The sequence below is a fragment of the Apteryx mantelli genome, chromosome 8 (assembly GCF_036417845.1).
Source record: "Apteryx mantelli isolate bAptMan1 chromosome 8, bAptMan1.hap1, whole genome shotgun sequence".
Taxonomy (NCBI): domain Eukaryota; kingdom Metazoa; phylum Chordata; class Aves; order Apterygiformes; family Apterygidae; genus Apteryx; species Apteryx mantelli.
Window position 1 is genome coordinate 18,487,640 of NC_089985.1, and position 16,452 is coordinate 18,504,091.

At 38.8% G+C, this 16,452-nt stretch overlaps 1 protein-coding gene across 1 annotated transcript in view; it reads left to right on the plus strand.

The window, feature by feature from the left end:
* The window catches only part of VAV3 (vav guanine nucleotide exchange factor 3), a 180,496-nt gene that overhangs the window by 146,729 nt on the left and 17,315 nt on the right, over positions 1–16,452 (plus strand). Inside the window, exons 21-24 of the mRNA XM_067300822.1 lie at positions 5,881–5,946; positions 10,616–10,650; positions 13,120–13,236; positions 13,943–14,030. Coding sequence (XP_067156923.1) covers positions 5,881–5,946; positions 10,616–10,650; positions 13,120–13,236; positions 13,943–14,030 — 306 coding nt within the window. The remainder of the gene's footprint in view (positions 1–5,880; positions 5,947–10,615; positions 10,651–13,119; positions 13,237–13,942; positions 14,031–16,452) is intronic.

A 16,452-nucleotide genomic window follows, 5' to 3' on the forward strand; every position in this document is an offset into this window, starting at 1 on the left:
TTAAATGGAAATTTCAGACCCTGATCCAGAGCGCTACTAGTTGTTTCAGCTGCAGTAGTGCACTTTTGAAGTAGTCTGATTTTTATTATAGATGGGAATATTTTTTCTCCTCTGCTGAGTTTGGTCTGAGTAAATTGGTACTTACTTAACCTGAGGGCAGGCTTTTGGGGTGCCACAATGCATACCATAAGATATAATGTAATTCTAGTTTTACAGGTTTCCATTGCAATTACCCACTGTCCTCCAGGCAATCATGTTTTTGAAGTACGCCAAAGGAATACAGATATTTGCTGGACTGATTTTTTCTTTTTTTCCTTTCTCTAAACCAACTTTTCTTCAATACAGATTAAACCCGTATCGAGTAATTGCTATTTTAGGTGTCCTTGCTAATGCTTCAGTAGTTAGTGGTCCCACAGTAAACATCCAAAGGGCTTCAAGTATATTGTAAATATACTTAGGATATAAAATTGGAACTTGTGTCTGGGGAGAGAATTCATTTTTTCTATGTTCCAGTATAAAGACAACCCACAGGGGCAATGCAAAATGCTGCTGTGGTGGGTTGCTGTGTGAGAACAAGTTAGAATGCATAGAGTGACACCAGCATGAGATCATTTTATCTTTTTCATACAAATATCGAGCATAATAATGCTCATTTGGGAAGAATTTTGCAGAAATCTGGGAATTAATGTACGATTCTCCCTAACAGAGGGAAATCTGAATCTGATGTCTTTATGTAACTACCTCAAGCAAAAACCACAATAGTCATTTTAAGACATTTCATACAGTCAGCTAATGTACCCCAAAAACATGACAGTTGTTGGCTTCGATAAAATATTTCAGAAGCTCATTATATAGTTGATGGAAAGAGCTAAGCTTTTCAGTCCAGATCCAAGGTGCGCTTTGAGACTGAGCGGCTTAGAGCCAGCCAGCAGGAGCTGTTCTGCAGAGACGTTCATCCGAGTGCGCAGAAGGCAGATTGACTTCTCAGGCGAGTAGCTGTTGGCTGGGAAAAGGGAGACCAGAAATGTGGTTCCTATCTATACGATTAAAAACGTTGCAATCACTGAATTAAAAAATCCAAGGAAACAAGGATTGGAAGATTGAGAGATAATATAAGTGTGTGTCTTCAGGCTGAGGAGGGAATTAAGTAGAAGGGAAAGAGGAAGAGTTTAGGTACTTCCTTGCCCAAATGAAATTATGAGAGAGAGTGAGGACCTTCATTTCCATATCAGAAAACTTCAGTGTGTGTCAGAGCCCGAATTCCTGTCCCAAGAGGTTTATAGGCCTTCAGGATTAGGCAGATACCGGATTGCTCTTATGAATGCAGGTCCCAAAGTGGTCCCTAAACCCTCTGTGAGCTCCCCAGTAGATTGCATGGATTTTCCTTTATTTACCATGTTTGCCTGCTCATTAAATTTCCCATAAAGGAGCAGCAGTTGGATGGATGTTGCTAAGCCTCCTGCAGAACTGCTTTGTCTTGAATTCAATTGAAGGGAATTCGATAGAGGGTGAGCCTGAATTAGGTGTGGAAACTGCTTTTGTCCTAGTTAGTTTGGTGTTTTTCTCATTGGTTATATATTGCTGATGTTGATGTTTTTAAAGGGAGCAATTTTTAGTTACTTCCATTGAAAATATATAGCAGTAATTTTTCTGAATTTGTTGTTAAAATTTTGTATATTACTAGAATGTATTGAGAAAGTTTCCTGATGTTTAAACCTATTTCATTCATGCTGTACAGTTCATGAGTGGTTATTTTACTGTGCAGCTCTGCAGGATGTATCAGTTCATTAACAGGAGACCAGATCATTTTAATACTTTCAGATACAGTAATGTGAAGGCGGTATATTGGGCTAAGATTTTCAGTGTCCATTAAATTGCTCCCAGTCTTTTAGTCAATTTAAAAATCTCATCTTCAAGGGTTTCTTAGAAAAGCCTTCTCATTATTAACAGAAGTCTGTATTTGTTAATGAACGAGTTTTTCGGCATGTTGCATGTATATCATGTATTTGTAATCTGTCCTGCATAGCGTTTCTCTCTTTGGCCATGGGGGGACTTCAGTGCCGGCTGTGCAGCTGCATCTTGCATAAATACATAGCGGCTCCCATCCGTATTCTGGCCTGGCTCCCTTTCCACCTGCAGGTGTCATTCCAAATTCTGCGTTGAGGGTTATTCATGGATCCCTTAATAAACCTGGATCAGGCTGTCTTCAGCATTCAAATGCTCTCCTGTGACCCTTGCAGCAGCAGTCAGGACTCTTTCAGCAGAGAGGCTTGTTTTTTTTTTTTTTTTTTTTTTTTCCTGTCATTTTAGTAACTTTCAGGATTTATATAGATGCATTCAGTACAGAATATTCCTGCACTGAGTCCCTCAATATGAGGTAGAGGTGGGAGAGTCAAGGATGCAGATACAATAATTTATGCAATATATTTTTTAGCTATGCTAGTGCTCTGCCCCCATCCACTGAACTTAGTGGGAATAGCATTAGCTAAATAGCTGGCAGCAGTCTGAAAATTCAGAGCAAAACTGCAAAATGGCTTCAGAAAGCCTCCAACATTAAAACAGTTGCAAGAGTAATGAATCAGCCTCTAGTCTGGTGGAAGGTGTAATTGAAAGAAATGGACTGAAGGGCTTCATTGGCCTGTATATATGTGTCTGTATCTGTGTGTGTATATATAAAATATGTATACATGTGCACTCATATATACACACTGATATATATAATAGTATATAATAATTTAGTGTTAATAGTATATAATAATATAGTGTAACAATAAATTATTTTTAAAGCATTTTTAAAGCAATTCTGTCCAGTCCTTTGCTTCTGCTTTTATCATGACCTTAAGTCATTATAGGGACATGTTTGAGGGAAATGAAATGCTTACTCATCAAATGATAAGCAATTAGCAAGCAGAAAATGTAAAGCAGAGAGAACTGATTAGTAGAAGTGAAGTGTGGTGGCATGATAATTTTGCTGTTAATCAAGATTAGTTGATGGATAGATTTTCAATTTTGAAGTCATCATCTGACAGCAGGTCAAACAGTTTCATGTACGAATGACACCGAGCCTTGATGAATTTAGCAGCATTTGAAAGCGAGCAATTTCCTTCAGCAATGTATAATAAATAAAACCCTGCTCTGTTTAGGGGTTTGGGTTTATTTAAAAAACAAAGATTAAATTCCCCACAGTTACCTAATGCAGGTAAAGTTTTTCTTTAGAAGGCCAAGCCTTTCTTCGAGTTGTCTCAATGTTATATTCATGTTATTGCTCAAAATGTAATGACAAAGATCTGTGCTGCTCGCTGTACTTGGGGGATTGGGTCTCCGTTGAAGGCAGTGATGTTTCGCATGACCTGCTCAAGAGAGAGTCTGCGCCTGCGACTTCTCTGCTGCTGCCCTTGCTTTGGTCTTGGTGTACTGTCCGTATATGTCCCTCCTAGGCTCTCCTAGCCCAGCAAAGTGACACGTCTGTGTCCCACAGCTGCACCAAGGAGCATCTTCTGACAAGTGGTGACATCTAAGATGATGATGGGGTACTTGCTTGTGCAAGTGTTCCTTGATGATCTGAATTAGGAGACAATGTTTCCTATGCTGTACCTGTCATGTAAGGCTGTCCACTGGCGTAGTTTTGTGCTACTTTTCATTGCAATGACTGTTTAGTGTCATCCAGGTGACTTTTTGCTGCAAGTGTCATTGACTTGTTACCTACTGAATACTTAGAGTGAGAGTGCACCTACATAGTAAAATGCAGCGTATCGATTACAGGTTCCTCACTTTGAATGTGTTTCCATTATAATGTCTGCGCTGTGATAATGATTTAATTGGCATGGAGCACAGCTAATCTCATGATCTTTGCTACTCTGCCGGGTTTTTCAGCGGTGATTCACAGCGCTGTGTGCTGCTAGCAGTACCTGAGCCCGGCAGGGCAATGCTGGGTTTATATCCTGCTGTCCCTGGGCCTGGTGCTTCTCTGCATGCTGCACTCTGCTCAGTGCCTGTGATTTTTTTTTTTCTAGAGGCCATAGAATGACTCAGTTTGGTATAATGCTGTGCAGACTGATGCATTTGAATGTTCAAAAATGAAAACTATCTTTGATTCTAGACTGGGGATCGGCAAATAACCTTCTATAAAAACTAGTAAGAGCTAACCCTGTAAGTGTTCTTTCTAGACTGCTTTTCCGACCTGATGGAGGCTGCACTTTGAAACGTATTTGAAATGATGTTCCTCTTTGCACTGTCAGATGGTAACAAAAGGATCTGTCCCTGAGCTCATCAACTTTTAATCCTTGGCTCCTTTCTAATTGCCACGGACATATGTTGCCTGATGTGTCATCTTGTTCAGCTTCTCTTACTTTATATAAATGTTTCTCATGAATAGTGATTGTGTGTGGGCACATACAAAGCTAATTATGTTTAATTGTGCTCCTTCAAATGCTCTTTCTCATTAATATATTTTATTCAGTGGTTGGTCACATTGCCTGGGCGATGGGATTCAGTTTTGTAAATAAGGGTCATTTAGACAGGAGACTGTCAGACTGCTTATAAATAAAGACTGTAATTCAGAGGAATTCACACTGGGGCACTAAAAATAAATGGACACAGTGTGCAACCTATATTCAGGTAGACAGTGGGGAAAGAAGGAGAAATAAGCTTTGCTAACACAGGTTCAGATGTACAAGACTGTCACTTGTTTGTATGGATTTCTTTTTTTAGTTTAGCATATTATGCCTTAAACACTGCTTAAGTGTTTTTCTGTCTCCTCTCCTTCCTCTGCACTTTTCTGTATATTTGGGAAAGATGGTGATTTCCGGGGTCATTACCTGTGTTTGAGAAGTTGCATAGTGGTCTCCCTAGGAAAATAATGCCCTCATTCATTGTGCTTAGGGCAACACACTTGAAGAATTTTCTCAGTTGCTCATGAATCCTCATTAATTCTTCTTGCTTTTATCTTTTATATTCAGCTCCACCCTATTTGAAATTACTGAATTCTATTTTGTATGGTGATATTAGGATATAATTACATGCTTAGTGTTACAGGAATAAATGAATTAAAACAAGAAATTACATGTGTGTTCATGAAGCATTTTTTCTCTTTTAATTTTTTAATGTTCTAAGTACATAGAGATAAAAATAAATGTCATTCTTAAAATTACAATGCTAGAAAAATACTCTTTCTTTCAGTCGTTGTGAAGTGTGCTGATGGTGTATGATATCTACAGTCAGTATATGAAGTTTAGTGGAAATTGAGCACTTGCATGCTTTTGAAAACCTGATAAATGACAACATTTGGATGCCAAAATACCATTTGTGATGCTTTCATTGTAGATGTCTGTATTTGGAAACTTTAGGCCTGCGCTCTGCTCCGCTCTGCGAGACCTGGCCAGCGTGGCCACAGCTGAACACTGGCTAGCGCTAGGACGGTGCCTGTGTTGTGCTGGTGTGCCTGTCGGAGGCAGTGCGTGGTACGAGCTGCGACCGCCGTCCTGCGCGGTGGCCTTGTCACTCTGCGGCTCCGCAACGATGCAGCGCGGCAGCTCGCGCTAGAGTGATGCCGGCTCAGAGGAACCGATTCGAGAGCAGAGAATTAGAGTTAACTCTAATGAAGACATCAGCCAGTGGCAGTCATTGGCAGAACTGGGAATTACAACCCGAGCTCTGAGCCCATCTTGCATCCTCTCCCAGAGCTCTTAGGTGTATCAGCTATCATTATTACTTAATTATATAAATTAAAAAAGTACCATTGAATTATATTTTATTGGAATAATACTTTATTTTAAGAACTCTTTTGATATGCTCTTATAGTCCTAAAACCCTGTACACATAGTATTATCTACTGTTTATCCCCCTTATGTCTCAAAAATGGGAAATTTTGTTTTTCTCTAGGGCAGAAATCTAACGACAGGAGAGCTTGGCTTCTTCCCAAGTGATGCTGTAAAACCTAGCCCATGTGTAAGTACAATTGTTTAATTGTTTGTCATCTTACAGGAAAATTGCCTAGTTTATGCCAGGGTTTTATTATTCTTACCTTATGGGAATCATATTGTTTCTAGTTCCCATGTGTTTTCGTGGTAAGTTCAATATTGCTTAAAATACAACATTCTAATACTTTTGGTTATTGGATTGAAATTGTACGTGTCAAGAAAACATATTCTGGAGGCAGATTTAACTTTTGGGAATATTAATAAATGTAATTGTCTAACGAGTTTTCAGAGTATAGAACAAACACATTTTATGTGAAAGTACACTTTCTTCCTCCCCCAACAGTAAGGTGAGAAAGCTGTGGTTTTAATCTATTCCTCAGTCACTTTGGGTTAGAAAGAGAGATTACACCATAAGTAGTGAGCTTAAAAATCTGAAAGAGTAAAACTAAAAGAAAACCTTAAATCCAGACTGGTCAATAAATTTCCTTGTCTCCATAAGTTCTTACCTGCCTTTATTTCATCCAAGGTTGTTTTCAATCAAGATTAATTCAGGATAACAATAAGAAAAATTAATTTATAGTATGTACTCATGAGTTTTGTATACAGATGTGATTGCATTAATTTAAATACTGCACACTCCTTTATTCTCTGCCCTCTATAACATTCTGCATCAAATTATCATATCTTCCTTCATTGAGATTAATTGATGTAAACCCATAATAATACAGTGATGAATCACACTCCTTAGTTTGCTTTAAGACCGCTTTAACTTGATTCACAGCAGTTAGACTTATTAATAAAATTGCTTTCATTACAACAATCAAGATGCCACAAAATGGATTGTAAGTAGGTGGAATCAGCTATTAATGGCTGCATTTTGATATGCCTTTAGGGCTTTTATTGTTCCTTAGTTTCTAAAACAAATATGCATGTGATCCTAAAGGATAAATACATTAGGACACCTTGAGGCATCTTTATTATGCTGCATTTTCAGAATTTTCTTGGAAAGAGGGATGGGTAGAATTTTTGTAGACACGAGGTGTGCGAAGCTGGGTGATGGAGCAGATCTGTAACAAAGGTGCTACGTGAACTTAACTTTTTTCTCCCCTTGGTTAAAGTGTAAAAGTAATGGATTTCCCTGTGCCATGGTGCCACTTGCCAGTGGTGCTGGACACAGGCAGTGCTTGCTATGGATTAGCTTTAGGTCCTTGAAGCCACACGGTCAGTCATTCTGTAATATCACTGACAGTAGCTTTAGGAACATGCTATAAATACAATGACAGTCTTGACAAAGGCAAAAATAGTTTAGGAATCACCACCATACTTTAAAGCAGAGGAGGCGGGATATTCATAGTTAGGAAAAACTCTACTTGGGGTGCTGTGAAGATTGCTTTCTGCTAAATTTAGGAATACACTATTAAGAGGAGGATTGCAAATAACACATTTTTACAGAATAAATAAATATTATTCATGAAGTGTTAGCAAGCAGTGTCATGGTCGGACCAGAAAGATAAATGGATGCTTTGCCACTGTTAACTTGGAAGGGTGAAATATAAACATCTTATTATGACAAATGATGCAGTTAAAGATACTGAAACATCAATCAGATTTTTAACATGCTATAACTTTTACTATTATTATTAAGTGTAACAGTCTTTACAACTAGCTGATATAAAAATGTCCAGAAACAGCATAAAATACATATATCAAAAGACTTTAGGAATGAATATTGAATGAAAAACTGCTGAGCTCCAGAATATCTATATTCCAGACTTTTCACAGCTGTACCTATAAACAATTTTTTCTTCTTTGCAATAAGTAGTATATGTCAGCAGACATTTTCTGCACCATATGAGTAATATCTGGTTCCTCCTAGCTTTCCTCCGGTTTTCTCATTTCTGTTGATGGCATTGGATATATGGCACAGTGCAAGTCAAGAGCCTCTGGATAAATATTTGATTTTCCTCTATTCCTGACAATGACCAATGCTCATGGTATATCTCTCTGCATTCCAAATTAATGGAAAGGACTAATCGTCAGTGATTTAACTGCTCTGAGGCATGGGTTAAACCATCTTTGAATTTTCATGCCCTTTCCAAAGTAGGGCTACTTGACAAAGTAAGGAGGTTTGTGCGTGAGTGATTTTTTTTTTTTTAAGCTATTTCATTTTGTCCTGCTGCCGATAAAATACATGCTGCTTTTAATTAGTTGTATAGGTGACAGCACAAAGCATTCAGGTGCAATTTTTCTGTAGATGAAGGGCATCATTAAAATATCCTGTGTCATGTGAAGACTGGTTTTGTAAGTGCCCTGTTGGCCTTCAGATACCTCATTGAGTCAACTTCACTAAAACAGTTCTCATGGGAATATTCTCGCGTGTTCCCCATCTGTTAAGCTTTTTCCCAAGCCTCGCCAATGGCAGCAGAGGCGCCCGAGTAACGCCCTCGGTGGCGGCGGGGCGCCGCGCGCCGCAGGGGTGCTGCCTCGATGGCTCCCCTAGGCCTCTGCGTCTCAGAGCGGCGGGCGCACCGGCGGCGCTGCAGACGCCGGTGTTTGAGAGCCCTGGTCTGCGCGCCCTGGGAGCGAGGCGTGTTCGCCTGTTCTTCCTTTTTCCCTCCCAAGAGTTAGGCTAACTTAACGACGGCTGCAGTGTCTGGATGGATTTATATTGTGCAAGCCGAATAGGTGACCCTGGTTTTATCGCAGTCATTTAATGAGTTTCACACTACTGTATTCTTTGTAATTTAGAGAAGATGTAATTTGTGGGCTATGCAGTATAATTCAGACTTTTTTCTTAAATGTCTTGGATTGAGAGGCATTCAAGTAAGCGTTTTGTGTCTAGTTTGACCATTATGTCAAAGGCGGTATTGTGACCTCTGCAAATTTTGGTTCATGAAAATGAATCTTACAGTGCTGGGCTGGAAGTCAGGCAAATTTAAAGCTAGCTAAAACCCTATCCTATCACAAAAGACAGAGCAATTTTGTTTACTTCTGTGTAGAAAGAATAATTAGGAGAGATGCTAACTTAATTCCTAATCCTAGGAGCTGCATTTTTGAAAACTCTTCCAAGAGAAAAATATTCTGAATGTATTTAAGTAAATACTTAGCCAGTATTTTAAGTAAAGTATTCTGAATAAGTGTTTTATGTAACTCTAGTATTGAGGTTTCTTAGCATGAAGTTGAGAGCCTTAAACTTTAGTAATTTTGCATTCCAGTCAACTTGTGCTCTTTTGAGGAGATTGCAGGATTGTTTGTTACCAGCACAACTGGTTGTAAATATCAACATTCCTCTGTATGTTCTCTCGACTCAACTGTCCACTGTCATCTAGGATATAATATCCTGGTTTAAAAATAGCTTTGTAGCTTCCTATTCCACTTTTTTCCATTCAAAGGCTGCCTCTTACCGCCTCAGCAATACTGCTAGAGTATACCATAGCATTTTTGACATGTTATGCTAAAATCTTTCATTCTATTTGACTGCTGCTACTTTAACTGCAGAATACAGAATATGTGCTAAATATGTAGTGTTTTTGTTTCCCCCATCAGTGCTGTTCATTTCAAGATGAGGTTTAGAGATCTGATAGAGAACTCAATTGATACCTGAGGTCAGCCACATATATCTACGCATTATTTAGCATAAAAGTCAATGGGAATTGTAATTCATTTAAATTTGAATAAATTTAAATTTGTAGGCATGTATGACAATATCTTCCTGAACTGGTCTGTGTTTGGAAGTCTCTGTTGACTACATTTCATATGTCATAAATAAAAATTTTAAGAAGAATGTTACTATAATGGTTTCCCTGTTAGATTCCAGAAAATAGTAAGATATTCTTTGGTTTTACTGGAGGAAGAAAAAAAGTTACCATCTGCTGATCTAAGAATATATGACCTTAGGTTATAAGTCTGCAAGATGTATGCTAAGCTTCCACTAATATCAGTTTTTCAGTGCCTTGCAAGTTTCTTACAAAGGTGTATTAGAAGAGTAGGGTAATACTGAAGTACCTCAGACACCACCGTGAGATGGTCCAGATAAAATGCTGATTTTAATAAGCATTACTATACTGTGTGTGTGCATGAATTAATGTTATTTTATGCATATGTTTGCGTATACATATAATGCCCATTTTTCAAACTGATTTTAGTTTTCTTCATTTTTTTTAAACTGAAATTGAGGTTCAAATTCCATGCTTATTAAAATACAGTGCACGACAAACACAAGTTAAGTACAAAGATATGAATGAAGTCATACAACACAATCTATGGGTTAGTCATAACTCTCTCAGGAGATTATACAGCATATTTTCTAATAGACTATTTTTTCAAGGCCATAAAATCCTGGAAACATGAATTGAAATTTTTATGTTATTTGTTACCCGTTTTGATGATACTTTTTAACAATATGTACCATTAAGCTGTTTTATGGTTGAAATGAGCGTAGGCACTGTCAGAATAAGCTTTACACTTCTATTAAATAAAAAAATCTTGGTCCAAATTTTGTAGCATGTCTGTCATGGCAGCAAAAAGATAAAATATTCTGTATGTTTTTCAGAATGGTATGGAAAATTTGCACTTTATTAATTCATTCAGGAGAAAATAGACTTCCAGACTAATTAGCTTGTTTGTCTGTTATTTTTTTCCTCATTTTTTTCCTCAAAATCTTGATCATCATTCTGTTGTATCTTTTCATGTCACAGGTGCCTAAGCCAGTAGACTACTCTTCCCAGCTCTGGTGAGTCCTTGTGTAGTCTTAAAATAATCTCTCTGAAAGAAACAATTATAGAAAGACAACTGTGTTTATTGCAATCTAATTTATATTGGTTTAACCTTTCTAGGCTTCTGAAGAAGCCATTGTGTAATGGTTTGGGAACACAACACCGTGCATTGCCTAAAAGCATTTCTGGTGTAATAATGTGCTTAATGTTTTTGACATTTTGTTTACAAGTCTATAGCTATGCAGTCTTAATCCCAGAGGTCTCAAATGGAATAATACGAGATCAGTATAATGTGAAGCATGCAAGTAGATCTTGCATGTTAAGTGACTAAGCAAAAGGAATAACATAAAACATGTTTTGTCTTATGGATAATTCCACTTTTTCCTTAATTAAAAAAAAAAAAAAGACTATAGGGGTATAAAAGGACAATGTGTCAAATCTACAGCCACTGTCAGTCTGTGGCGCAGGTGGAGTGTGAACCCACTCTAGGAATTCAGTTCACCTCTGGGAGGTGCAGGTGGTGATTCTGAGAGCAGAAGCAGCATCATTCCTCTTCTGTCACTGGTTTTATGCTTCTTCATTTGGACATTACTCCCGACTTCCTCTAGTTTACAGAAAGTGAAATCAGAATCATATCTAAACAAACATTGATTTTTTTCATAACCAGCCAAATAAAATTTTACATATGTAAAGCTGGTATTTGTTAATTCAGTTCTAACGTTCAGTCTATAAATTTGTTAGTAAAGAGCATATCCCTGGGATCAGTCTTTATTTTTTTTAAAGTTTTGTAATACTTAACCAAAAAATGACTTTAGGCTGAAACTTGCTGTAAAAAGTCACAGAATCACAGAATGGTTGAGGTTGGCAGGGACCTCTGGAGATCATCTAGTCCAACCCCCCTGCTCAAGCAGGGTCACCTAGATCATGTTGCCCAGGACTCTGTCTAGATGCCTTTTGAGTATCTCCAAGGATGGAGACTCCACAACCTCTCTGGGCAACCTGTTCCAGTGCTCTGTCACCCTCACAGTGAAGAAGTGTTTCCTCATGTTCAGATGGAACTGCCTGTGTTTCAGTTTGTGCCCGTTGCCTCACGTCCTGTCGCTGGGCACCACTGAAAAGAGTCTGGCTCCATCCTCTCGACACCCTCCCTTCAGATACTTGTACACATTGATAAGATCTCCTCTCAGCCTTCTCTTCTCCAGGCTAAACAGGCCCAGCTCTCTCAGCCTTTCCTCATAAGAGAGATGCTCCAGTCCCCTAATCATCTTTGTAGCCCTTCGCTGGACTTGCTCCAGTAGTGCCACATCCCTCTTGTACTGGGGAGCCCAGAACTGGACGCAGTACTCCAGATGTGGCCTCACCAGGGCCGACTCATGTCTTTTATGATGAACTTCCAAAATCATTCTCCCTGATGTGATTAGTTCTATAAAAATAAAATAATTCTTTTTATTTAAAGATTTTTTTTCTAATTGATCATGATGTGATTAGTGTGAGATTTTGGACAGTAGTGGGCTCTGATGTTGACTGAAGTTAGACTATTTTCTAAAAAGGTAAAATAAGTAATTGTTTCCCTTTAAGCTGAGTCACTTTTCCCACCCTGCTCGATTAACATTTTAGCCTCTAGTCTTGCATATAGCTATCTGCAGGCAGCCTGTGGTGGAGTCCCACCCAGATCAGCGAGACACAGCAAGGGTACAAATCTGCTTGTGCAGTGAGACTGCAGAATCAGTGACTTGTCTTAGCTCTCAACTTTAGCATCAATTCTTTCAAGTTTGGGCATATTAGGCTGAAATAAATTTTCAGGCTTGTGGAAGTTTAGTCCATCAATTGCATTTTAGCCTTTAGAGGTTATGGATAATTATGAAATGTTTGTTTAAATACTAAAACTAAATTAATGTATCAGTTAATATATTTGGCCTAGTATACTACCAGATGCTGATTCTCCACTTTGCTTACACAAATCCCTGCAGAAGGCAGGGAGGTTCACACATCCTGGACCAGTACACACAGTGGTAAGACAGGGCCCACATTTTCAGTTTTGATATAAAAAGCCACAAGGAAGTTGTGGTTTTGTTGTTTCACTTGCAATGCATGATGCAGACCAACTGTTAATATGCAATCTCAGAATAGGCCCTGATTCAGAAAAATCATTTGTATTTATGGGCTGTTGAAATCAGTGGTCATTGAGCTAATGCTCAGGCACAAGTACTTCCCTTAACGTGGAACAAACACATACGTGAGGACTTTTCTAAATAAGGATTTCTTCCTTTGTGCCCGGAAATTGCCTTTCTTCCTCGTACCCCCAAATTTCTTCACACTTTATTTTTTTTATTGAAAGATCTGGAAATGGTGTTCAATTGCAATTGATGCATTTTTAGGTCACTATCTCATGCAGAATATTGGGACTGTTCATTGCATATTTGATAGACCCATCTGCATAGCTTTGAAAAAATCATAACCAATTTTTATTGTTCTCTGTGTTACAGGTTTGCAGGAGCAATGGAAAGATTGCAAGCAGAGAGTGAACTTATTAACAGAGTAAATAGCACTTACCTGGTGCGGCACAGGACCAAAGAGTCAGGAGAATATGCAATTAGCATTAAGTGAGTGGGATACAAACTTTTACAGAAAGTTCTTCTGTTTTTGTTTATGCCTAGATAATGCAATATTTGTAATCAATAAGGAAAGTCAAAAAAATTCTGTTTCAGCTTATACAATCATGCATAGCCTTTCAGATAGTCAATACAGGAAAACTGAAGTTGCTGGCAAAATAGATCAGACAGGATTTATATTAGGAAATAGCAACAGTTTTATAACATCAGTGTAGCAAACAGGTCTACAAAAATGATAGACTAGTATATTGGGTAATAGTAATCGTTTGGAATGTAATTTGTTCTGCTTTTTGGAAGTGAGTAGGAATCTTCCATTGACTTCAGTGGGAGTTTGAGGCCCTTTGCCTCTCAGATATTGCAATAAATATGTGTGTTCACAAATTCTGTGGGCACAAATTCTTATGAGGGTCTTGTGATCACGTTGATTATCAATGTGAATATAAAAGCAAGCAATATATGGGAATTTCCAGTTAGAACAAGCAGTTAGTCATGACTTTTTTCTGAATACAGATTACCTCTTTAGCTGGACTTTAATAAATACATTTGGTTAATTAGATGTCAACTTTGTTTTGGCATGGATATACATTTTGTCTTAAGAATTTATTCATGTAGTGTTATTGAGGTCTGCCCTCAGGTAATTATTGATTGCCTCTGATTAAAAACTCATTTATATTCATAAGTTATTCATTGCCCACAGGTACAATAACGAAGTGAAACACATCAAGATTTTAACAAGAGATGGCTATTTTCACATTGCAGAAAATAGAAAATTTAAAAATTTAATGGTAAGCGTTGATTAGACTTTTTACAGTGTGCAACTTCTACCTAACTGTTGCAGGTAAAGTGTGTGGTGCTTTGGTTTGTAGAATTACAAACAGAAATTGTATGACAGAGATTTGAATCCTGTCCGTACTTGCAAATAAGATGATTTTTTTTTTTATTTATGGTGTTTGCTCTAAGTGATTGTGGAACATGCTTAAAATTACATATTTATATTTAGGGCGAGACTGTGTCCCTTGCAGTGGTGTGGAAGAGAGGAGGGATTTGTCTGAATCCCACACGTCAGCCCACTGTGCAGTTCTGCTGAGTCTTGAAAGCAGAGTTTCCTGCCTTTGGAAATGTTTCTCTTTATGGCAGTGGTCCCCAAAGGAGCTAGGTGAAGGTCCTTCCCTTCCACACCCCCAGCACATGCACGTGGGCACCAAGGAACAGAACAGTGCCTACTGATGTGCAGGTCTGGAGGGAGAAAGCCATAAGGTGGAGCTGCATTGCAGAGCCCAGAAGCACTCAGGAGAGCTGGTTGTCCTGGTCTTGGTGCACCGGGGGAGAGCAAAGATGTGTGTCTGGAGAACGGGGCTGTGTCTAAACTGGTGATACCTCAGAAAACCTTGTTGGACTAATAGTCATTTGGGGTCAATATCAAATAGTCCCAATAAAAGCAACTGTGAGACTTCTAACTTATACTCTGGTTCAGCATACCACTCCCTAGCAAAGTGTAATAACAAGCACATGGGCTATCCCAGTACCTTTCACTCCACCTCTAGGCGTAGCTCATTTCCAGAAATAAGGGGATGGTGTTATAACAGCCCAGCTCAGTGAGGTTTCAGTTTTATATCAGAATCATGTTGTACAGGGGAGAAATTCCTTTTTTGAACTTTCATTTGAAAGAATTTCTTGATAGTTCATTTTGCTCAGGCAAGACTCATAAATACAAGGTGTCTGAATAAATTGCCTCAGTGCATTTGTAAAATTTTACTGCTTAAGCATTTTCTGATGCATAGTTAAAGGAAGCTCGTTCAATATATTATATTTAGCTCAATCAATTGGATTACACTTATACTGCAGCCTTCCTGCATGCATCTCCAATTACTCTAAAACGATAAATAAAATTGAAGGACAACACAAACCAAGAATAGGGAGAGAAGCTTTAAAACCAGGAAGCCTTAGAAATGATTGTAATTTAACCTCTGACACTCTGTACAGCAAGAGCATTCCATGAGTGGTAAAGAATCGAGCAGAAATCTCTGCTTTGTGCGGCCCTGATTCACTGAAGTGCTCATTAGAATGGGAAGAACATAAATTTCTGAATGGAGAATGCACCCAGCTGTTTTCACACTCTAACATGTCTTCCTTTGGCACTTAAAATCCAGGGAGGTGTATAGTGTTAGGGCCATGTGCCCTGAGATCTTACCATTGGTAGCAACAGAAATCATTGCATTCCTCAAATGCATGAAGGAGGTGGCAACTCAGTCTGCAAACACTGCAGATAATTCACTGGACGCTGGTGAGAATGTGAAAATGCTTTCTTACAATAATGAAGCAGTTTTATGCACTGATGGAGGTTTCAAAACAGCTGAAGGGTCAGACATGTAAGTACAGGACACAAACTTAGATAAAAAGGAAACAAAAGGAATGTCTGGTACAGCCAAGAGTTGAAAAGGATAAAAGAAATTTCTGGTGTAAAGGCCTCATGGCTACCAATTCTGCCTTGCTATTGTTCAGTTAGATAAATTCATAACTCAGTTTTAGAGTATTACAAGTTCTGCCCTTAAGAGTTAAGCAGACAAGTGGCAGTGTAAGTACTGTTTGCATATGCTGTGGAAGAACTGTGTTGTTCTGGAGAGATGCAAGAGAAAGTGGTTGTGTCTGGAAGGAGAAAGCAACAGAAGCAGTCTCAGTACGATTAGGAATAGGAGACAGAAACAGCAGCCCTGGAAACCTACAGTAATGATGTGCAGTGGCACCGTACGCTGCATTGCTGTGGAGGCAACCAAAGAGGACAGCTCCTGCACGTAATTTTTGTATTATGTTCCAAAGTCTTTCACAAGAGCAGGTAGAGCGCTGAGCGTGTAAAGCAGGCCAAGGAGCAGTGAGAGGGCAGCTCTGCGGCAGCCGTGAGCCGCGGCCGTGCGGCAGACTGCAGGGGAGCCATCCATGCCGGCAGGGCTGCGGCTATCGATCTGCGTGCAAGTTTGCTGCTGTGATCTGTGCAGTGAATGTTTTCAAGGCCAGTTGGTGCTTGACTACTTTCATGGAAGAGGAAATTAAAAAAATAAAGGTTTTTAAAAACAACTGAAACCTCATGATTCAATGTATCTCCTCCCCCCCCCCCCCCCAATTTGGAACCATTTCACTTATTTTGCCAATGAGTAAGATGATATTCTTGCCGTCTTTATCAAAAATCATAATTCCCACTGACTTAGGTGG